Source organism: Camelus ferus, chromosome 4 (assembly GCF_009834535.1).
Source record: "Camelus ferus isolate YT-003-E chromosome 4, BCGSAC_Cfer_1.0, whole genome shotgun sequence".
NCBI lineage: Eukaryota > Metazoa > Chordata > Mammalia > Artiodactyla > Camelidae > Camelus > Camelus ferus.
In genome coordinates, this window is record NC_045699.1 from 19,035,929 (window position 1) to 19,061,004 (window position 25,076).

Genomic DNA, 25,076 nt, shown 5'->3' on the forward strand with positions numbered 1-25,076 from the left:
AAATTAGGTACCTTGCCCAGTTCACAGAGCTAGTAAGTGAAGACTGGAATATTAACCCAGGTTGTCCAGCTCTAGCCCATTCTCTTAACCATACTGCTACAGTTGCTATGAAACATTGCTAAAACAATGGGGGCTGAGATCACAAAATCAAATTCACCAGTTAAGCAATACTTGTAGGTAATCAGAATCTATAGATTTATTATTAACCACCTTCAAATTATTTCAAATAAGACCATATTTTAAATTGCTAACAGCAAATGTTTATTCATGATTGAAGCCAAGAAGAATTTATAAATGTATTTTAATACCTTGCTGATAAAATAACATTCCATCTTTGCAATCTGGTAAGCAATACAGGAAGATACTGTAAAAGCTTTGATGTGTATATCTATTATAACCAGGTATTCAGAACACACACACACACACACACACACACCCACCTACTTTAGTGTTACACCATACCAACTTTTCAGAAAGGCCATCTTGAAGCTCTACTGGATAGCTGAGTAAATAGCGTCCAAGGCTTAAGGACTGGGGAGCAGGGAAGAAAGAGATGGAAGTAGTAAGCAGCACACATTTCAAAGCCCACTTTTAAGCACACGACATTATGAATATTAAGAAAAAAAAGATGCGGGGGTGGGAGGAGGCAATTCAGCATTTTCAGAAAGCGCATTTGGCAATATTCAACGCATAAGGAGGCTGTGCTTGGGACCATCCACTCTCTCCAGCTTCTCAAAGTGTTTCCTGGCATTGCGAATGTTGATCAGAGTAGCTGCAGAAGGGATGGACGGATCTGACATAACCACCATCACGTATGTGTTTGATGTGAAGATGTCGATGAAAGCAGCGAAGTTAGAATTCCTTACTTCCATGCTCTGGAAAGAAGCGGCCAATTTACTGCAGCTCAGCTTGAACTGCTTAATAATGTTGCTGATCTTCTCGAACCGGTGGACGTCGCGCTGCTCTTTGCACTGGTAATGGGAAATGACCAAGAACGTCGCTCTCTCGAACAGCAGAACTTCGTCGGCCTCGATAATTTGGGCAAAATTGCTGAGGTTCATCTCCAGCTGCTGCACATTGGGAATCAACTGATAGACGATACTGGACCAGGCTTTGTAGAGCGTTTCATCCCAGATGGATGTTCGAAAACAAGCGCACTCCAGCGGGCGAGACAAACGCCTCAGGTCTTCCTCTCGCTCTTTAAAAATCAGGTCACGCTGATCCTCCTGAACCAGATCCATTTTGTGCACCAGGCAGAAGATTTTGGCATCAGGAGAGTTCTGGAGGATGGCCTCCAGACACGACTGGTAATAATGCATGTCCTTCTCCAGTTCGCGGCTCTCCACGTCGAACACGTAAATCAGAACCTCGACGTTACGGAAGATGTTGTCTCGCTGGCTGGTGAAGTAATTTTCCATGAAGGTGTCCTGACCGCCACAGTCCCACAGGTTCAGCACCAGGTTGCCCAGAAAACGGACGTGGGAGTGCTCCACATCAATGGTGGCACCCAGGCGCCGGGTGTCGCGAGCGATGTAATTTGCGAAGATAATCGACCTCATGCTGGTCTTCCCCGACCCGCTCTTCCCCATCAACAGCACCTTTTTCTTCATGGCTGTATTTGGCATCACCCGCCGGAGCTGCCGCGGACTGGGCCTCGGGGCGCGGCCTAACTGCAGCGCGCAGGGAGGGGAGGGAGGGGCCGGGGCTTGCGGGGACTCCGCCGGCTAGGCCGCACCGCTGTGCGGTCAGGGAGGCCGAAGGTACGGGCTCGGAGCTGCAAAGGCAGCGGCTGCGGAGCTCTTCCTCAGACAGGAGCGCCGTGGGGCGGAGGGCAACAGCCGCTACGGACCAACGCTCGCCTTCCGGAGAGAAGAGTCTCTGCGGCTTTGCTGCCACCCACTTCCGGCGGCGATCTCGCGAGAACCTGCGCGCTCAGCCGTCGCTGCTCAGCCAGGTTTCACAAACCGCTTTTATAATGAAACCCAGCTGGGCCCACCTGAAGAAGAAAATGGAACAGAACCCAGGACTATGGTGTTCTGTCGTCCTATTTAAACCCGTCTTACGGTTGCGAGATGGACGTGTGTGGGCGGTTGGGAGAATGCTGCCATCTCGTGGCCGAAAACCCCGAGCCCACCACTCCGCGCTTCAAGAGCGCGGTGTGCTTTGGGGAGCTTTCAGGCCCGGGCAGCAGACAGGTGAAGCAGAGGAAGGCGGAATGTCTCAGCCCTTTTAGGCGTCCCCACATTCCCTGCTTTACTGAGTACAAGGGTAGGACAGATGAAAACTGTACCAAGGAGGAAAGTGAGACTCCCAGAAATAAGTGACTGCCCAGGGCTACACAGCTGGATTGTAGTAAATCCCTACAGGGAGGTATCCTGACTCCGTTAGTGCTTTTCCCACTTGGAAGCAAGTTCGTTTCTTACACCTGCTTTTCCGAAAATCTCTTCCTTTAGAATTGATAGTGAGAATTCCAAAGCAATTGTACATTACGTCAGTCCTCACGCTAACCCTATGAATAAATAACCTTATTTTCACGTCAGTAAGTCGAAGCTTATAGGGGCTAAGTAACTACCAAGTTACGCATCTATTAAATGATGAAATGCAATGTGTTTATTTTTAAAATATAAATTGTATGTATTTAAGGTGTACAACGTAATTTGATATACATAGTGAAATGAGTACAGTCAAGCTAATTAACATATCTTGTATAATTACCTTTTTTGTGTGTATGTGGAATCTGGAATCTACTCTCTTAGTAAATTTCCAGTATTCAATACAGTGTTAGCTATAGTTATTACGTTGTAGGTTAAATCTCTAAACTTACTCATCCTACGTAACTGCAACTTCGTATCATTTGACCAGTATCTCCCCATTTCCCTCACTTCACTCTGGTAACAACCATTCTCCTCTCTGCTACTATGCATTTTGACGTTTTTAGATTCTTCATATAAGTGAGATGATGAAAGCGTTTTTCTTTATGTCTGGCTAATTTCACTAAGCCTGATGCCTTCCAGTTTCATCCGTGTTGTGCAAATGATAGGATCCCCCCTTTTAAAGGCTGAATATTATTTCACTGTGTATATAAACCACCATTTCTGTTTTAAACACAAACATTTTTATATTGATTTTATGTTTAAAACTTAACACATTTACAGTTTTCTAAGACAACAAGAATGTTCTCTAATACCATATTCTACAATTGGATGTTGACGTAGATTTTAGCTAAAATATACCAACAGTAGAATTCCCACTGTCCCTTAGAGAAGTTGAATTTTTTTATTTTGAGCAATTAGTTATTTAAATTCTTCTGGTACTTATATTGGATTTTGGTGATTTTTTCTATCCAGTTTTTTTTGAGATATACTTGACATATAACATTGCATTAGTTTTAAGTGCACAACATAATGATTTGCTATACATACATATTGCCAAACTATTGCCACAATAAGTTTAGTTAACACTCATCCCCTCACATAGTTACAATTTTTTTCTTGTGATAATAAGTTTTGAGATCTACCCTTAGTAAATTTCAAATATACAATACAGTATTGTTAACTATAGTCACCATGCTGCGCATTTACATGACCAGAACTTGTTTATCTTATAAGTGGAAGTTTGTTCCCTCTGACCACCTTCACCTATTTTGCCCACCCTCTAACCTCCACCTCTGGCAACCACCAATATGTATCTGTGAGTTTCTTTTTTTTTTAAGATTCCACATATAAATTAGATCATACAGGATTTGTCCTTCTCTAACTTATTTCACTTACATAATGCCTTCAAGGTCCATCTATGTCATTACAAATTGCAGGATTTCCTTTATTTTTATGGCTGAATTTTCTCTCTGATATATATTGATATATTGATATCAATCACATTTTCTTTATCCATTCATGCACCAGTGGACACTTAGGTAGATTCCATGTCTTGGCTGCTGTAAATAATCCTGCAGTGAACATGAGGGTGCAGATATCTTTTGGAGATAGTGATTTCATTTCCTCCGGATATATACCTAGAAGTGGGAATGCTGGGTCATATGGCAGTTTTTTTCTCCTTTATACATTTGTTTTAATTAATTATTTAATTATTTAATTGAAGTATAGTCAGTTACAATATGTCAGTTTCTGGTGTACAGTATAATGTCCCAGTCATACATATACATACATATATTTGTTTTCATTTTCTTTTTCATTAAAGGTTATTACAAGATATTAAATATAGTTCCCTGTGCTATACAGAAGAAATTTGTTTTTTAATCTGTTTTTATATATAGTAGTCAATATTCGCAAATCTCGAACTCCCAAATTTATCCCTTCCCACCTTCTTTCCCCACTAACCATAAGATTGTTTACTATGTCTGAGAGTCTGTTTCTGTTTTGTAGATGAGTTCATTAGTGTCTTTTTTCTTTTTTTAGATTCCACATATGAGCGATATCATATGGTATTTTATTTTTCTCTTTCTGGCTTCACTTAGAATGATAATCTCCAGGTCCATCCATGATGCTGCAAATGGCATTATTTCATATTTTTATATAGCTGAGTAGTATATCATTGTAAAAATATACCACAACTTCGTTATCCAGTCATCTGTCAATGGACATTTAGGTTATTTCCATGTCTTGGCTATTGTTTATAGTGCAGCTATGAACATTGGGGTGCATGTGTCTTTTTGTATTACAGTTCTCTCCAGACATATGCCCAGGAGTGGGATTGCTGGATCATATGGTAAGTCTGCTTTTAGTTTTTTGAGGAATCTCCATACTGTTTTCTGTAATGGCTGCACCAAATTACATTCGCACCAGCAGTGTAGGAGGGTTCCCTTTTCTCCATAGCCTCTCCAACATTTATCATTGATGAATGATGGCCATTCTGACTGGTGATACCTCATTGTAGTTTTGATTTGCATTTCTCTGATAATTAGTGACACTGAGCATTTTTTCATGTGCCTATTGGCCATTTGTGTGTCTTCGTTGGGGAACTGCTTGTCTAGGTCTTCTGCCCATTTTTGGATTGTGTTGTTTGTTTCTTTCTGTTATTAACTTGTATAAGCTGTTTATATATTCTGGAAATTAAACCTTATCAGTTGCATCATTTGCAAATATTTTCACCCATTCCATAGGTTGTTGTTTTGTTTTGCTTATGGTTTCCTTTGCTGTGCAAAAGCTTGTAAGTTTTTTTAGGTCCCATTTGTTTATTTTTGCTTTTATTTCTATTGCCTGGGTAGACTGCCCTAGGAGAATGTTGCTGAGATTTATGTCGGATAATGCTTTGCCTGTATTTTCTTCTAGGAGATTTATAGTGTCTTGTCTTATATTTATCCTTTAAGCCATTTTGAGTTTATTTTTGTATATGGTGTGAGGGAGTGTTCTAACTTCATTGATTTATATGTTGCTGTCCAGTTTTCCCAAAACCACTTGTTAAGAAACTGTCTTTTCTCCATTGTATATTTTTGCCTCCTTTGTTGAAGATTAATTGAGCATATGCTGTGGGTTTATTTCTGGGCTCTCTATTCTTTTTCAGCAGTGAAGTAATCTGGATCTAGATTTCTCTTTGTTTGAGATTTTTGATGACTACTTTAGCCTCCTTATGTGCTATTGGTCTGTTCAGGCTTTCTATTTCATCTTGGTTCAGTCTTGGTAGGTTGTATGTTTTGAGAAATTTATCCGTTTTTTAAATAGTTAATCCAGTTTACACACATATAATTATTTGTAACAGTCCCTTGTGATCCTTTTTATTTCTGAGACATTCATAGTAATAGCTCCTCTTTCATTTCTGATTTTATTTGAATTTTCTCTCTTTTTAGTCTAGTGACAGGTTTGTTGATTTCATGTTTTTCAAAAAAAACCAACTTAAGTTTTGTTGCTGTTTTCCCCTATTCTCTATTTGACTTATTTCTGCTCTGGTCATTGTTATTTCCTTTTTTCTGTTAACTTAGTTTTAGTTTCTTTTTCTTTTTTCTAGTTCCTTGAGGTGTAAAGTCAGGTTGTTTGAGATCTTTTTTTTAAATGTAAGTGTTTATTATTACTTCCCTCTTAGTACTGCTTTTGCTGCATCCCCAAAAAACAATTGTTTTTGCTTTTGTTTGTTTTCAAAATATTTTTGAATTCTCTCTTGGTTTCCTGTTGGATCTAGTGATTATTCAAGAGTGTGTTGTTTAGGTTCCATGTATTTGTGAATTTTCCTGTTTTCTTACTTTATTAATTTCTAGTTTCATTACATTCTGATCAGAAAAGATACTTGGTATGATTTTGTTTTTAAACTTGTTAAGACTTGTTTTGTGATCTAATGTGATTTATCCTGAAGAATGTTCTGTGTGCACTTAAGAAGATTGAGTGGATTCTTCTGCTGTTGGGTGAAAAGTTCTTATATGACTATTTGATTTATAGTGTTGTTCAAGTCCACTGTTATTGATTTTCTGCCTGGATGTTCTGTCTATTATTGCAAGTGGGGGATTGAAGTCTCCTTCTATTATTGTATTGATGTCAATTTCTCCTTTCAGATATGTCAATATATGTTTTGTATATTTAGGTGCTCTGAGGTTAGATGTGTATGCATTTATAACTGTTATATATTCCTGCTGAGCTGACGCTTTTCTCATTATGTAATGACCTTCTTTGTCTTTAAAGACAGTTTTTTTGTTTGTTTGTTTTGACTGAAAGTCCACTTTGTCTGATAGAATTATGGCCACTCCTTTTTTTTTGTTTTGTTTTATCTTATTTTGTTTTGCTTTTTTTGTTACCATTTGCTTGGAGCATCTTTTTCCATTCCTTCACCTTTAGCCTATGTGTGTTCTTGAACTTAAAGTGAGGTTCTTATAGACAGCATACAGTTAGATCTTGGTTTTCTTATTCTTCCAGCTACGCTGTATTTTTTTGTTGGGGAATTTAGTCTATTTACATTTAAAGTAATTTTTGATAGGGAAGGATTTATTATTGCTATTTTGTTAAGTGTTCTGTTTGTTTTATAGTTCTTTTGTCCCTCTTATCTATTGCTCTTTTTCTTTGTGGGTTTTGTGTGTGTGTGCGTGTGTGTGTGGTGAGGTTTGATTTTTTTTGTGTACCAACTACAGGCATTTGCTTTGTGATTACCAAGGGCCTACATAAAATATCTTACAGTTTTTGCAGTTTATTTTAAGCTGATAACAACTTAACTTCACTTGCATAGAAGAATGCTCCACTTTTACCTCTTCTCCACACTGTGCTATTGATGTCATAATTTACATCTGTTAGTAGTATGTATTCATTAACATAATTTAGTTATGGTTGTTGAAATGGAATTTGAGCCATATAGTATAACTGCGGGATCTACTTGCCTACCAGTAGGACACACTGCCCTCCTAAAGATGTAGCATTGTTCTGTCCTTGGTCTTTAAGTAGGTGAATAAATCAGTGTTATTCAGTATCATTTATTCACAATTTATCAGTACCATCAGGTTACTTTTAATTTCCACAGGACATTTTTAATTTCCACGGACTATTTCTTATTCTGATTGTTCCTTTAAAAATATAAAACTATTTTTTTTTTGATTAAACATTTTTTTTCTCTCTGAGGATATTGTTAACATTAGAGAAAGTTTTCATCTCTGTTTAGTCTTGATTTCTTCAAAATTCCTTTTGTTTGTTCTTTTGTTTTGGTCTGTCTTTCTTCATGTTAGAAACTTTCCTCAATTGCCCAGTGATCTTCAGCTGTCTGCTCCTGTTTAGTCAGGTAAAGCCTGTGGGTAGCACTGGCAAACTATGAGGTTCATTGAAAGGTGATCTAGCTGAGCCATTTCTTTGAGGAAACTTCTGTCACCTGCATCTTTAGATTTGTTCTATTTGGCTGGTTTGATTCTCCCAAGATTCTTCTACTGGGCTGGGATGACTCTAAGCCTGATAAACAACATTCTGGTCATTCTAGGAGAAGAAAGCTGGGGTCCTAATATTCAGTTTACAGGCAGACTTCACTTGATTTTCCAGTTTTCAATATGACACCCCATTCCTCAATGTCCTTGGTGTTTCCCCAATTCAGAGACCCTCTATTTTACTCTTTTCATGCAATAAAAACTGCTTGTCTTAGGGATTAGTGGGAGAGGAGCAGTTGCCCAGCTATGTGGAACTGGGGACTCCTCTGTGGGTCTAATCGCTTCTTTTTCAAATTTATTATTGAGGTGTAATTGATGTACAATATTATATTAGTTTCAGGTGTACAACATAGCGATTCCCAATTTTAAAGGTTATATTCCATTTATAGTTATTATAAAATATGGCTATATTCCCTGTGTTGTACTGTATATCCTCTAATTGCTTTAAACGGGTCTTCAATCAGTCCTCCTGTTTCTAGTGTTTTACTCCCACTGATGCTTCCAAATCTTGAATATTTTAGAGGTTCTGTGATGAAAATAATGCTTCTTTCTGGCTTTCCCTGCTGCTGGCTAAGGATTCAGCTTTCTTGAGTCAGCTAAGTCAGTTACCATTCTTCCTTGTGCTTTTCTGCTTCCCTAGATTTGATGTTATTATCGCATTTCCTATCTTTACCCTTGCCCACTCATCCCATCACTCTCATTTTAGTAGGATTTTGGAGAGAGAAAGATAAATCTACATGTTTAATCTAACACCTTATTGGGAAATTAAAAAAAATCTTGACCTAAATTATCCAAAACTAATTAATAATAATTTGATAATGATACGGAAGGGGACATTCTGTAAGTGATTTTTCTCTTAAAGAATACTTCACTGAGGTATAATTTATATACTGTATAATTCATCCATTGCATTTAAGTGTGCAAGTCCATCACCACAGGTCACTTTTAGAATATTTCTACCACCCTCAGAATTTCTCTTGCTTCTGTTTGCAGTTAGTCTCAACCCCCAATCAGAGACCCAGGCAACTACTGTTTTGCTTTTTCTCGCTACAGATTTGCTTTCTCTAGAAATTTTATGTAAGTGGAATCATACAATGTATAGTTATTTTGTATCTGGCTTCTTCCTCCTAGCATAAGGTTTCTGAGGCTCATCCCTGTTGCTACATGTATTAGTACTCCATTTACTTTTATTGCTGAATAGTATTCCATTGTATGGACATATACTACCACATTTTGTTCATTCATTAGTTGATGGAAATTGGAGTTGTTTTCAGTTTTTACATTATTATGAATAATGCGACTATGAATATTCATATTAAAGGTTTTGTGTGGATGTATGTTTTCATAGATCTTGGGTAAATACCTGTGGGTGAAACTACAGTAAGTATATGTTTAACTTTTTAAGAAACTACCAAACTTTTTCTGAAGTGACTGTACCATTTTATACTCCTACCAGCAATGCTTGAGATTTCCAATTTTTTTCACATCCTTGGCGACAATGTTGTGTTACAGCCATTCTAATGGATATGAAGTGGAGTCTCATTATGGTTATAATTTGCACAGCTCCATCAGTGATTATTGATGTTGTGCGTTGTGTTGGAGGCCTTGAAGACTCCCCCCAGGCTCTATGATTTGTTAGGAGGACTCATAGGACTCAGCATATAGTCATGCTCAGGGCTATGGTTTATTACAGTAAAAGAACTCAAAGCCAAAGTAGCAAAGGGAAAGAGGCACACGAAGTGAAGTCTGGAGGAAAACAGGCACAGGAAGGGCTATCAAAACCCCTTTCCCAGTGGAGTCACACTGGATATAGTTAATCCCTCTAGCAACGAGTTGTGACAACACATGTGAAATGTCATCTACGATGGAATCTCATTAGGGACTCAGGGCCCAGGGCTTTTATTGGGGGCCAGTCACATAGGCACCATCTACCTAGCATGTACCAAAATTCCAGGTTTCTAGAAGGAAAGTAAGTATTCAGCATAAACCATATTGCTTACAATTTAGGCACAGTGAGCCATTATTATTAGACAATGATGAGAACTCTCCCTAAATCCAAGTTCTTAGCCAAGGGCAATCCTTGCAAGCAGGACTTTCTAAGGAAAGCAGTTTCAGTGTTGCTTTATTAACTCTTTCCTGCACAAGCATATTTTTGTGTGCTTATTAAGCATTCATATATTTTCTTTGGTGAAATATCTCTTAAGATCTTTTGCTCTTTTGAAATTGGGTTGTGTTACTGTGAGTTGTAAGAGTTCTTTGTATACTCTGGATAGAGTCCCTTATCAAATAAGTGATGTGAAAGTATTTCTTCCAGTCTGTACTTGTCTTTTCATCCTCTTAACAGTGTCTTTTGAAGAACAAAGTATTAATTTTTATGAAGTCTGATAAGTCAATTTTTTATTTCTAAGACTCATGCTTTTGGTGTATAACTATCTTTGTCTAACTGAAGGCACTTTGTCTAACTGTTTACATATATGCTTTCTTCTAGAAGTTTTGTAGTCTTTAGGCTTTACAGTTAAGTTTATGATGCATTTTGAGTTAATTTTTGTATGAGGTGACTTGAGGGTGTAAGTTTTTTTTTTGTAATTTCCCGTATATGGGTATCCAATCCAGTCATCCCAGCATCATTTGTTGGAAAGACCATCCTTTCCTCATTGAATTGCCATGTCACTTTTTTCGGAAATCAATTGATCATAGATGTAAGAGTTTATTTATGGACTCTCCATTCTGTTCCTTGATCTGTGTGTCTGTCTTGACTACTTTAGCTATAATTTTGATAATAGGTTTTGAAATGTGTCTTTGTTGTTCTTTTTCAAAATTGGCTATTCGCGGTTCTTTGCCTTTTGTGTAAATTTTTAGGATTGGCATACCAATTTCTTTTCTTTTAAATTTTATTGAAGTACCATCAGTTACAATGTGTCAATTTCTGGTGTACAGTGCAATGTCCCAGTCATGTATATACATACATATATTCATTTTCATATTCTTTTTCATTAAAGGTTATTACAAGATATTGAATGTAGTTCCCTATGCTATACAGGGAAATCTATTTTTGTATATAGTGGCTAACATTTGTAAATCTCAAACTCCCAAATTCACCCCTTCCCACCCCTTTCTCTGGTAACCATAAGATTGTTTATTATGTTTGCGAGTCTATTTCTGTTTTGTCGATGAGTTCATAGTGTCCTTTTTTTTTTTTTCTTTCTTTCCTTTTTTTAGATTCCACATATGAGTGATATCATATGGTATTTTTCTTTTTCTTTCTGGCTTACTTCACTTAGAATGACCATCTCTAGGTTCACTGGCATACCAATTTCTATAACAAAAAGTTTGCTGGAATTTTGATAGGGATTGTACTGAATTTCTAAATCAGTTTAGGGAGAAGTGCCTTAACAATATTGAATATTCTAACCCATGCACATGGTATATCTCTCCATTCATTTAAGTCTTAATTTCTCTCAGCAATTTTCACTGTAAAAGTCTTATACTTAGAGGATAAATTTATTCCTTGGTGTTTTATTCATTTTTATGCTATTGTGAATTGAATTATTAATTTAACTTTTGGATTGTTTGTTGCTAGTGTATAGAAATTCAGTTGACTTTTTGTAATTGATCTTGTTTCTGCAGCTCTGTTTAGCATGTTTCTTGTTTCTAGTAGTTCTTAAAAATATATATATATGTATATATAGAGAGAAAGTTCTTAGGATTTTCTACATATAGGATCATGTCATCTGTAGATACAGTTTTATTTCTTCCTTCTCAAGCTCGATGCCTTTGACTTCTTTTTCTTTCTTTTCTTTTTTTTTTTTTTTTTATTTCACTGGTGAGAACCTCCAGTAGGGTCTTGAATAGAAGTGGTGAGAACATATATCTTATCTTGTTCCTTACATCGGTGGGGAACATTCAGTTTTACTAATAAGCATGATGGTAGTTGTAGCTTTTTTTGGTCAATGCCCTTTATCAGGTTGAGGAAATTCCCTTCTTTTCCTAATTTCTTGAGGATTTTTAAATCAAGAGTGAGTGTTAGATTTTTGTCAAATGTCTTTTCTGAATCTATTGAGAAGATCAAGCAGTTTTGTCCTTTATTCTGTTGATACAGTATATTATATTAATTGAGTTTTCAGTGTTAAAACAACCTCGTAGTTCTGGGGTAAACTCCTCTTGGTCATGCATTTAATCCTTTAAATATGTTGCTGGTTTCAGTTTAGTATTTTAAAAGAATTTTTACATTTATATTCATGAGAGATGCTGGTCTATAGTTTTTGTCTGACAATTTGTCTGGCTTTGGAATCACAGTAATACTGGCCTCATTGAATTAATTGGGGAAGTATTCCTTTTTTTCTAAAAAAGTATGTGTAGGATTGGTATTATTTCTTTCTTAAGTATTTGGTAGAATTCACCAGGTCCCCCTTATGTATCCTTCTTGATACTTAACATCGTTCATAATGATACACTTAGTAATATTTCGATCACCTGCTTCTCCTTCTAGACTAAGTTCTATGAGGTCTCTGTCCCTCACCTCTATCATTCATCACAGTGTCTGGCTCATCATAGGAGATCAGTTAGTGTTTGTAGAATGGCTGAATGGTTGAATGATAGATGCCCAACTTGTGTGTCATGATGGGCTAGTCTTCAATTGGTGCCAGTGAAGTTTAGCAATCCCCCAAAATTTAGGATGCTAAAAAAAAATTTGTTCAAGTGCTTTGTGTTCAGAAGACTATAGATTTTTAACAATGTTCTACAAATAGTAAATTTTCCCATGGTATTCAGCAATGAGTTTGTGGGGTGGATTATAAGGTCACAGAATAAAAATTATGTCGTTTCCCTGAGTGCCAATTTTACAAAAAGATTTTGGGGGGAAATATGAAAGATGGCCATTTGGAGAAGTAAATGTAAAATTTCAAGATAAAAGTGCCATTTGCAATGGTCCCTAAGAACTCCAGCTTACCCATTCATTCTTTTTCCTAGGGGAAAAAGTTTGAAAAAAAAGATCAAAGTAGGCCTGAATCCCAGCTCTAGTACTCAGTAGCTGTGTGACCTTGCCTTTACCGCCTGGCTTCAGTATCTTCATTTGTAATATGGGTATGATAGATTTATGTCAGTTTTAAGAGACAGACTAGAGAGCTTAAAGGAAAGCAAAAGTGTTTAATGCATAGCAAGTGAGAGTATATTCTTCGTAGGCAAGGCCATTTTGAAACAGGGTTTGAGAGGTGTTTATATGAGCTGAGTTGGCGGAAACTAACAAAACACAGGCAGTAACAAAGAAGAGGGGGGTTGTCCCGTCTGGCACCAGCTCTACAGAAATGCCACTGTTGAGGCTGTTTTATCCACACCATCTTCATCTTTCAAAACCTCCACCCTCTGTTGAGGGCAGGGATATGGCAAGTTGGAAGTGCTGTCGGTTGTTGACAAGGCTGCTGTTCACAAGTTTGACTGGGGGCATGGTTCTCATCCAAGTCTGGGGACACGAGTGGGATATTCTTCTTCTGGAAGATTCACAGATTACGTTCAGGCAGCTGTCAGGAGAAGGCTGGTGTTCATAACCATAGTTCCTCTGTAAGGGCCATATGATGTTCGCTGTCAGTGGCAAGGGGTGGCATGCAGGCTTGTCTTTGCCTTCCAATAGCTCCCACCACTCCCTCATGTCCCCCCAGGTTTCCATCCTCCCCTTTAGGGACCTGATCTCCTACCAAGAAGGCAAGGGGCAGCTTCACCCTACACTGTTCTTAAGTATGATCAGTAAGCTTTGCTTCCCTCTGGATTTACTTCTTTTGACTTTCTAGAGTTGGGGTCAGTGAACTCCCTCTGTAAAAAGTCATATAATAAATATTTTAGCTTTTGTGGGCCAAGAGGCAAAATCTGGAGTATTTCCACACATTTTTGGACAAAATTCAAAACTTTATATGTAGACACCAAAATCTGACTTTTATGTTTCACGTGTCATGTAATGTTCTTTTAATTTTGCAACCATTAAAAAATATTTAAAAAAACCTGTTCTTAGCTTGCTGGCCAAAGGCAGGTGGCCAGCTGAACTGGACCTGTTGGCAGTAGTTTTTTGATCTCTGTTCTGGAGCCTAACATGGAAGAAAAAAATCCAAAAAAAATCTGGATATTAAGCGTTCTTCAGTCTAAGATGACTCTGACTGACTCACTCCTTCACAAAAACTAGTGAGAAGAGTTAGGAAGTGTGGGAGAGAAAAAGCAAGCACAGGCTTGTCAGTTCTTTAAGCTCCCATTTTCCATAACGGAGAGGTCATCACCTGTAATTCAAGCCACCTAACAGAGCGGGGGTCTTCTGAGCTTGCTTGGTGATCAGAATCACGTGGCTTCTGGTTAAAACTAGGGTTCCAAACTAGAGATTTTGATGCGAGTGGCTTCTGGGCAGTCTGCTCTGATTCTCAGGGTCAGGTGAGCTGAAGAAACATTACACTAGGGGAAGGTTGGTTGTAGAGAGGGCAAAATCATCTCCCAAACCGTGCTTCTTAGAGTGTGGTCCCTGACCCAGCAGATCAGCATCGCTCCGAACTTGTTAGATATGCAAATTCTAGGCTGATCCCAGACCTAACTGAATCAGAAAATCTAGGGTGGGATGTGGCAGTTTGGCTGTTCTCAAGCCAGGTGATTCTGATGCGCACTAAAGCTTGTGGACCGCTGCGAAGGCATCATTACCAGCACCTGGAGATGTGGTGGCCGCCCACGGGAGCAGCACAGGCCCAGGTGAAACTGCTTTTTTCTCAAGAGAGCACGGGCTATGGGAGGAGCTAAAGGCAGCGATTTCCACGAGGAAGACCCGGAAGTGGTATTTAAGGTCAGCCTTCGGGAGGTCAAAGGGTGGCTTTCTGTGGCTCCTAGAGGCAGAGACTGCCACCCAGTGTGATGACAGGGGGGTTTTCAGCCTTGTTGCCCAAGTGAGCATGGCGTTTGCTGATTGGCGCTCCCAAGAGCTTTCCAAAGCCATCATGTCCTTCGCTTTTCCTGAGGTTTCATGGCCCCGTCGGGGAGCTCGGTCCTGGGCCTGCCAGGTAAGCCCCTGGGAGCTTTCTGGCCTCATAGGCGGTGCTTGTGATATCACTGCCACCCAGGGGCGCCCCTCGTGGCCCCGGCGACGTCACAGAGGCCCCGCGGGGCCGGGGCAGCGCCCAGGTGCGCGGGGCCGAGGCGCAGAGGCCGGGGCGGCGCGTGCAGGCGGAGGTGGCCCGGGCCGCTCGCGTCCACGCCCCGTGCGGCTCTCTCGCGAGAGGCCAGCTCAGGGAAGGAAAGGGAAGACCGGACTTTGGAGGAGGGTCCCTCAAGTTTTCTTTGGAGTCAATATTGAGAAGACTTGTCAAGGCCCTCTAGCCTTGGCGTGCCCCGGCGAGGCGCTCGGGCTCTAGGAGGCGGCGGCGGCGGTGGCGGGGGATGGTCGGCGCGGACCTGCAGGCCTCGGGATGGCCCCGGTGAAGAGGAAGTGCATCTGCGAGCTGTGCTCCTGCGGGTAAGGCGGCCGCGCCCGGGCCTCGGGCCCCCGAGCCTCGGTTTTCTGAGTCCGAAAGCTAGGCCGAGACCTGACCCTGTGCTCCGGGTTCAGGCAGCGCCGCAGTGGATTCTCCGCTTGTCGGCCTCCTTTAGGTCACGGTGTTGTCAATTTGCAGTGATTGCGCCCGCGTTGAATCCGTCCCGGTGAACATGGTTGTTTTCAGGCCTTCTCCGTCTTCTGTCACCCCAGAGCTGCACGGAGGCGGAAAATGGGCACAGACCCCTCCCTGCAGCGCAGAAAGCATCAGACAAGGATAGAAAACCCCTGGCCGGGACAAATCATGCAATTTTTTTGTGGCCTCCTTTTGGAAGGGTCTGGGATAGGCAAGAGGAATCCTTTAATGTAACACAGTTTCTCAGAGGAATTATTGCTGTTGCTGCTTTGTCAGAAGTGTAAGGTGTTTGTAAAACTCGTGTTCATACTGGTGTAGCGTTGAACAAGAGTAAGGTAAAGGAAATTATGTCTGCACTGTCTTGTCTAGGCCCTGCCAGGTGTCTCTCCCCGTCATTGCCTTTAAGGACCATGCCTGGGAAACTGGCAAACGCACATGGTCCTAGGGAGAAATCTTACACCACCGACCCCTCTTCTGTATCTCACAGAGTCTGAGAAGCTTCTCCGACCTGCTTCCCAGGACATCTGAGCTGCTGCTGGGCTTGGGGACACAGATAAGAGGGTCGGCTCTGGAGTCGGCCCTCCTGGGCTATTGCTAATTGTGGGGTCTTGGACAGGTAACTGAACTTCTCCAGGATTCTCTAAGAACACAGTGTCTGTGGGTCTCTCCTTCCCTTTCTCCTCCTCTGGTACCTACTCCTCCACTCTGGGGTTCCAGTCAGCAGTCTCTGGTTTGACTCTTAGATCTATCAGCTTCTCTTCTTTCAGTCTCATTTCACTTCTCCAAGTGCTTGTTGATCCATCTGGTTATCTCATTAACCTCAACTTCAACCTGCAGTCAGCATGTTCCCTTTCTCCCAGTATCAGCTGCATTAATTGTGCCAGCAATTGTCCATTTACTCTGGGTTAAAAAATTTGAATCACCCCTTATCCTCCACCACCCCCAGAGTTTAGTCATCTCTAAAGTCTTGAGCCCTCCTCCTTTGCAATCTTTAATTGGTCTATTTTCATTCTCATTCTCCCCTTTGGTCTCTAATTTTTATGTTTGGAAAGTGGTCCTAACATACCTTTCTAGTTCTCTCCTGTGATCCCCTTACATAAAACCACTCATATTGGATTGGGCTTACTGGCATCCCCTGAGCAGACCGTCTCACCTCCCGTCTCTGCCTTACCTTTGTTGCCTCTTAACTAAAATGCCTCTGCCCCCTCCTGTTGCATGACCTTTTAAGGCCCTGTATCAGTTGCATGTTTCATTAACCCAGACCTGTCGCTCCCCATCTGAGAGGGGCCCCATTTTCTGTTAATGGTCATAATAAAGTGTCTGGATGCTTTTGCCTCTATTTGATTGTATACTCTTGGAAAGAAGAGACCATATTTGCTATTTTTGTGGGTGTGCTCTATAATATTAACGCAATTCTCCATATAGCAGTCAAAACATCTTTTCTGAATAAAGGGATTTTTTTGGTTAAGGTGATACGCGGGAATGGATTAGGGAGGCAAGATCTATAGCTGTGCTATCTGTAGGTTAGCCACTAGTCACATGGGGCAACTTCGTCTAAATTAAGTACAGTTAAACAAAATGAGTATGTCACTCCCTCAGTGATGTACTCAGTCCTGTGTGTAGCCACATTCCCAGTGTGCAATAGCTGCGTGTGTGCAGTGGCTGCCCTGCTGGATGCTGCAAATCGGGAACATTTCCATCACTGCAGAAAGTTACATTGGACAGTGCAGATGCAGAGTCTCATTATTGGGAAGTCTTCCTCCTTACCCTTCATTAAATCTGCACAGAAATGGGTTTGGATAGAATGAGGAATTTTGTAGGTGTTCTCTAAGCTCTAAAAGTCCAAGGTTTTTTTTTTTTTTTCCATTTTTCAGTTTTATTAGGTAGAATTGTTACAGTCTGACTGCACAGATTTTTTTTAGTTTACATATATGTACTGTTCCTTGTTTCTAAGAACAGTTTAGAGCTTTAGCTTTTTAAACTTACAAAGGAATAAAGCCAACCACAAAGTAAGAATCAACAGAATGTGGTAATCCAATCATAAAGGACAAGTCAAATGTGCTTACACATATTCAAGAAATCAATCATGTAAGTTATAAATAATTAGTTCATTTGTGTCTTTTTTTTAAAGATTCCACATATAAGTGATATATACGGCATTTTTCTTTCTCTTTTTGGCTCGTGGAAGTCCAAGATTTTTTAAACTTTTCCAGCCTGAGGTGGTGGGAAAAAATGATAGGAAATCTGGAGGAAAAGCGTGTGTGAAGATGAACTCAACTTGTCCGAGGAGAGAGCCTTTCCGTGGGAGAGGGGAGACTCCAAGCCAGTCACTTGATCTCCTAGGGCTTTAGTTGCTCCAGTTTTGTAAAATCAGGAGACCTGGGGAGGCTCTTGGGGCTGCCAGGGAGGGAGGGAAGCCCACATCCCTTCCTTCCTCTTCCACTTCATTTCCCTCCTAAGGCTTTGTTTGAGCAGAGATTTCTTTAATGTCCTTTCAACTTTAGTTTTTGGAGACTTTGTTAATGGGGAGGCTCAGGATGCACACGGAGAGCTGAACAGGAGGCTTCCTCTGTGGAAGCGGCTTGGCAGAGGCTCCTGGAGCAGGCAGTGCTCTTGAAGCAAGTTCTCTCTTTTGGCCACGAGATGGCAGCCTTCTCCCGACCAACTCACTGCCAGAGTAGCTTAAATGGAAAACAAAACCTTGGAGTTCGGGTTTTATTTAATTTTTTCTGTAGATTTACCTTAAATTTTCTAAAATGAGCAATTAGAGTTTAGGGCCCAGAAGAGCTCAGGAAGTGGTATACCTTGAGGAGTAGATTATGGATTACAAAGTGAAAGCGTTGCAAATATCTAAATCTAAAGATTCCAACCACTCATAAAACTTTGTAATGAGCTTTGCTGGTTCTAGAAAACCAGATTTATTTTCCTAAATTAAGCTCAAGGCTCTCTGTCTACAACAGCACTTCACTTGACAATCAAAATATGGTCATTGGAATTAACATGAAAGTATTACGATAAAGATGTATTTTCAATACAATCAACGCCAAATAAGCAAAAATATTTGAGTTGTAGAAATACAGTAAGGTGAGAAGTTAACAATTTTTTCTGACCATCTAACCCCTTAATTGTCAGACCTATATTGAGGGGTTTGAGTATTTGAGCGGAGTGACCCTACTTTAGTATATGAAAAAATTTTATCTGAATATCCCCAGCACTCACTATTACTGAAAAAAAAAATGGTGCCTTTCAGTTTTCATGATCATAGCACCTTACATTTCTGTAGTATTTTGAAAATTTTAAAAGCGCTTCTTCAACCATTATCTTCCTGGGGGCCCCTCAACAATGGGAAACATGGCTTAACTGGGAAATTTGATTCTTTGATCTTAGCCTTCATTTTCCCCGGGGATATTTCTGCTTACTGAGCTGTTCTTGTCCCAGATTACTAAATAGGAAACTGGGGGTGGGAGGAGGAGGGTTTAGGGGAGGGCTGTAGATAAAGTAAATTGTTAATGAGCATTTTAAAGCTTTGGATCTTAGTGGTCTCTAGCTTTTGTCTTACAGACAGGGAATTTGAAGCATTGATATTAATTTTAATATGTAAGAACACATTTTGTTAAGCTTTAGGCACAGTTAGGTCAACGATGAAGTTTAATTCTTCTTTTACTGTGTATCAGACACCACTAGATGTTACAGATCAGACTATGTTCTGTTTTCATGTCACACTGGACCATTTTTGACTGCAGATTATAATAGGAAGGCTCCCGTCCAGTTAAGAAATATTATCTGATGTAAAAAAAAAAAAGTGTAATTCGAAAAAGCCTTTTAGTAAAGTCATATAAATAGCAAATCTCTCTCCTGAGATTAAGATGTAGTAATAACTTTTTGGAAGCTCTTGTTAAAAAAAAAATGTGGTTAATCAAGGGATTGATAAAGCTTACTTTTATATTTGATTATTTTATGGCTTGCAGTGCACTATTTTAAAGACTGTGCAATCTTGCAGGAAATTCCAGGACTGGGTAATGTATCATGAAATATTTATGTAGCATTGGTAGCATGTGCAGCATTTCATAAAAAAGGTAGTCCCATAGAGGACTTGCAAATTGCTGAAAAGGATGTGGATTTGGCCCCTTCACAGAGCTTGGGGAGGAAGGTGATCTCAGGGGCAGCCATGTATCTGCAACTTAAATCAGTTATGTTAACCAGGGAGAAACTTGTTATTTTAATTTTGGAAAATATTTTCTTCACATCGATGGAAATTTCCTTAACCTTAGATTTTATTTTCTTAGAGTTTCTGTTACAGATTAAGAGGAAGAGGGAAAAAAATCGAGGAATTGGTTTGATATTACATGTTTCAAGAAGAATTCTTGTTTTTAATTTAAATAAAATTGACTTCATAAATTCTGATGAAGAAAAAAGACAAAGACAAAGAACAGCTTTTAATAGATGCTTGCTTGGTGACTTTTTATCTTTAACAGAATCCATATAGAGAAGCCAAGAGGAAAAAGAAACACCTTTCACTTTAACGTTGAATTATTTTTATTACAGAACTTGCGTACCTTGTTATATGCCCTTTAAAAATAATGGTATTCTTGTGATATCAGAAATGACGTTTGTTCATGTGTCCTTTCATCTTGTAAAATGAGTGTAAGTCAGTTTATATAGTCGAATTTCAGATATTAGGAAATTAGAATATAACATTGCCGTCATTCAAATTACAGCAGTGAAAATGATTTCCATCCTCCAGTTCATACGTAGATGAGAGTATAGAACCCCTGCTCTAATTCCATCCTGCCATGGGTAGTTTTAAACACCATCCCCTCCATCGCTATGAAAATGTTTTAGACTGACCTTCAGGGGATGTGCAGGTTATTTGGGAAGATGACATGTCTCGCGGGGGAAAAGTAACTAAGCTACAAATGAACACAGACAAGAATATAAGTGACACAGGGTTTCAGAGGTGGGAAGGGGTCGCAGGGCAAGCTATAGGAAGGGGAAGCCATTTCTTGGGGCGATTAGGAAAGTAAGTGCTGGAGTCAGACTGCCTGGTTTCAAATCCGGGCTCTGCTGCTTTTTATCTGTGCAAACGTGTGCAAGTCCATCTTTGTACAAAACACGGGTAATAACCACACCCTACTCTTTGGGCCGGCATGAGGTGAACACAGGGCTGACATTGAGCTGCGAGCTCTGAAAAAGTGTCCTGTTGCAGGGGTTGTGTCTACACCAGCTGCAGGGGCCCTGTGGTCCAAGAGACATGGAGACCTAACACCACCTGGAGCGCTGGCGCCTGAAGAGGGGTATCGTTCCAGAAGCATCACGGAGCGAAACTGCCCAGGGGCCGTCAGTGCCTCAGAACGTGCAATCAGGTGGCCAAGAGAGCCATGGATGGGTGGGAGCCACGAATAGCAGAGGTTAAACACTCTTGTCCCCAAAAGGAGTTCTTAAAGGAACAGTGTTTCTCTTTTTTCTTCAATACCCAGTATCTGAATTAAGCCAACTTTAAGTCTGTATTCAGTTAGACCTTCTGAGTGGATTTGAGGTTGGCTAATATATATATTTAAAAAGTGTATCCTCTCCATTCTATTTTTTTTTATTTTTACTTTATTCAACAAATAACTTACTGATGATTTATTATGAGAGCCAGCCAGGCATAGGCATTAGCACAGATTGTGGAGCCAGACCCCTGGTTCAAATCCTAGCCTTTCCACTTATCAACCGTGTCTTTTTTTTTTTTTTTTTTTTTAATGGAGGGACTGGGGATTGAACCCTGGACCTCGTGAATCCTAGGCACGTCCTCTACCACTGAGCTACACCTTCCCCCCTCATCTGTGTCTTGTTGAACTATTTTACAGCATAGTCTTTCCTTCCGTGGAAATAACATTGCCTACATCAGAGTTGTTGCGAGGACTGTTGTTAAGCGCATAGAACAAGCCTGGCATACAGAGTAAGGCATAGATAAGTGTCATGAAATAACTATAAATAAGATGCCCTTCTGTGTTTTGGGCAGCGAGGCACTGGGAGGTGTGAGCAGGGTGTCTGCTCTCAGGGAGAGCTTGAGCTCCAGGGGAGAGTGTAAACTTTATTAATGGGGAGGTAGTGGAAAAGGTCTGCAGAGAATTACAGCTGGGTGGTGTGCCGAGGTGCTTGGGGAACCTGGTTAAATGTGGAGGATAGGGACGGTCTGCAAAGATTCAGTCTCCTCTTCAGTCAGATACGAGGCCATCTTGCCCTCACAGGGCCCTCTGCACTTGAGCCCAGCAGTGACTATGCTTCTCACGTTCAGACTGCCATGAACAAACATTAAGGTCAAGTTTCTGTTCAGTCTGGCACTTTCCAAGTCTTACAATGACCTGGTGACTAAAGACATCCTCGCTGCGTTCTCCACTGTTCTGGAGTTCTCTTTACAGGCTCATTCAAAGTAACTTTGAAGTGCCTGTGATTGTTTCCCTAAAAGGAGGAGTTTTTCTAAATGGCTGTCAAGTTAACCACTTACCTAAATACATCCATACGTTTTACATATCCAGAATATTCAAAAGCCCCTCATTCTTATGCTAACAAACTGAGTTGTAATGTAAGGAATAAGTTAAATTTCTGCCTGTGTTGGTCAGTTACTTAATTTCAGAAACATTATCTTCTATGTGATTATTTTTAAAAATCAGAACTTTCCGCCTTAACTCTCCCATTTTCTCTCACATGTATAATGTATTTCAACTCTGTTCTCCGAATAAAGTCTACTAATACCTGGGAACAAGAGCTCAAAATGAAAAGCAAAGAATTGATTGAATGCCGCCTTCTATCCTGGTTCAAATGGGAGGGCAGTGGGTGGTGTTTGGGAAAGAACTTGGAACCGTAAGAATGTTTGAATTCTAGTCCTGGTTTTGATTAATTGGAAGGTTTGTGAAGTTGTTCAGGTCCTTTAACATCTCTGAACTTGTGAAAAAAAAAATCAGTGATCGTCAGGTTTTTTTTTTTTTTTTTTTTTTTTTTTTGATAATTGCCATCCTGACAGGTGTGAGGGGGTATCTCATCGTGGCTTTGACCTGGATTTCCTCAATGATTAGTGCTATTGAACATTCTTACCATGTACCTGTGTCTGTTCAAGTCCTAGGCCCATTTTGAAATCAGGTTTTTTTTTTTTTTTTTTTTTTTGCTTTTCAGTTACGGGAGTCCCTTATATATTTGGGAAGTTAACCCCTGACTGGACATGTATTTTCTCCCATTCTGTCTGTTGCCTTTTCATATTGTTTATGGGAACACAAAATGGTGCAGCCACTATGGAAAACAGTATGGTGGGTTCGTCAAAAAATCAAAAACAGAGCTACCATGTGCTCCAGCAATCCCAGTTCTGAGTATTTATCCAAAATAATTGATACCAGGATCTCAAAGAGAGATTAGCACTCCCATGTTTATTGCAGTACAATACACGCTAGCCAAGATGTGGAAGGAACCTAAATGTCCATTGATGGAGAATGGATAAAGAAGATATTGTATTATACGTAATAGAATATTCTTTAGTTTTGAAAAGCAAGGACATTCTGCAATATGTGACAGTGTGGATGAACCTCAAGGACATTATGCTACGGGAAATAAGCCAGTCACAGAAAAACAGTTCTGTGTGATTCTAATTACGTGAGTTATCTAAAATAGTCCAGTTCATAGAATCAAAGTGTGGCATGGTGGTTGCCAGGGAAGGAGGGAAGGGGGAGAGGGGGAGTTTACTCATAAACAAACGTAGTTTCAGTTGTGTAGGTGAGTATGTTTTGGAGATGTGCTTGCTGTACAGCGTTGTACCTTGTCAACAACTCTGTGTTGCCCACTGGAAATTCAGAGGGTGGATCTCACATCAAGTGCTCTTATCACAATAAAACTAAAAAAAAAAAAAAAAATTATTGATCATCAAATAGGTAGCCCCTATCCTCTATAGTAGTTTTTTTCTTTATTTCACCTAAACACTTTTGAAGAAATTGTTTTTTTGTTTTGTTTTGTTTTGTTTTTTTAATTGAAGTACAGTCAATTACAATGTGTCAATCTCTGGTGTACAGCACAATGTCCCAGTCATGCACATACATACATATATTTGTTTTCATTTTTTTTCCCACTCTATAGTAGTTTTTCTAGGCTTGGAGAATTTTCATGTCAGGGTTCTGAAGGTGTCTGCAGAGGTATTCTGGAGCCTCTGTTGGTGACCTTAGAGAAGAGAGGGAATAGTGGAGACAGGTCACAGAGCTGAAGACGGACAGTTGTTCTCTTGGCTTTTCCAAAAATTACCTAGGAGCTACTTAGAATGAATGAGGCTTCATGGAGGCCTTGTCTGATCTTGGGGTCATGTCAGATCTGGCTTCCAGCACATCGGCCATGTGTGGCTGCCCAGCCCTAGCTTTGCACCACTTAAAACCGTTTCAGGAAACCCAGGAGACTGCCGAGAGTTCAGTGTACCAGTTCCAGATCTCAAGAGGAAGCAGGCCTGGTTGGTCAGTCTGTGACCTGCTCTTCTGGCATCCAGGGTCCTTCCCCTTGGACAACTGGTTGAACTGTAGGGGTTACATAATACAAACTGGGCAGTTAGGGGAGGGGGCTGTTTTGTGTAAGAGGGTATGGGTAGGAAAAAAAAATGATGTGAAGAAATGATTGGTCTCTTGAAGGCTTTTGCCAAGATATCCCTGTAGATAAAGTTGGTGAAAGATGGATTGGTTGAGAGTATAACTAGATAGATTCCCAGCTCATTGAATAAGCAGGCCCGTTAGAGTGTCAGCTGATGGCTTTTTGGCTACTTGGGACGATATTACTAGCACCATGCCACAGCGCTCCAGCATTAGCTCTGTCTGCTCAACATTTTTATCAAAACTTGGATGAAGACATAACAGTCATTCTTAGGAAATGTACTGAAAACACAAAATGGGAAGGAGATAGCAAGTGATAGACAGGATCACTTAGATTCAATTCTTACCTTGACGGGCTGGAATGCTGGGCCCCAAACCAAGCTGAGACTTTTAGCAGGAGTAAACATGAAGTTCTACATTGGGGATGAAAATCAATTATACATGTTGCTAATGGGAGAAGCTTGTCTTGGCCATAATTTGTGCAAAAGTCTTTGGGTTTTACTTAACCACAAGTTCAGTAGGATCTTGATGGTACAATGTGGCTGCTTAGAAAGATTAACTTCATTTTAGGCTCAAGTAGAGTGTCAGGTCAGCAGATGAATTACCTCATTGGACTCTGGCTTGGTCAGACCACAACTGAAGGGTGCTTTTCTGTTTGGGCACTGTATTTAAAAAAAAATTACCCGCAACTGATCACAAAGGCCAGGTTATGGGGAATTCATTCCGCAAGTGGGAGACTTGAACTTGATGAGATCAGGAGCTGGATAGAGTGTCCACTAGGCTATTTTCTGCAGAGGAGGGGCTGTACTTGTTCTGGGTTGTTCAGAGGGTAGAACTAAGACCACTGAGTGATGACTTCATGGAAAGCCGATTTGAGGTCAATCCAGAGAAAGAAGAATTTTGTAGCAGGTGGAACCTTAGGAACTAGAAGTGGACTACCTTTGGCTCTCGAGCTGGGCGTGTGCCTGTTTGGATGCCGTGGAAAGGATTCCTACTTGGGCAGGAGCT

The 25,076-nt window shown here is 40.3% G+C and overlaps 1 protein-coding gene across 1 annotated transcript; it reads right to left on the reverse strand.

Annotated features, from left to right (window-relative positions):
• Window positions 1-171: 171 nt before the first annotated feature.
• On the reverse strand, window positions 172-2,078 carry RRAGA (Ras related GTP binding A). The gene has a single exon (XM_006180381.2). It carries the CDS (start codon window positions 1,623-1,625, stop codon window positions 684-686), a length of 942 nt encoding a protein of 313 aa, XP_006180443.1. The 5' UTR covers window positions 1,626-2,078; the 3' UTR covers window positions 172-683.
• Window positions 2,079-25,076: the final 22,998 nt, after the last annotated feature.

Bases quoted from the DNA above. Each gene is read 5' to 3' on its own strand.
- RRAGA (XM_006180381.2), bottom strand. From the start codon at position 1,625: ATGCCAAATACAGCCATGAAGAAAAAGGTGCTGTTGATGGGGAAGAGC.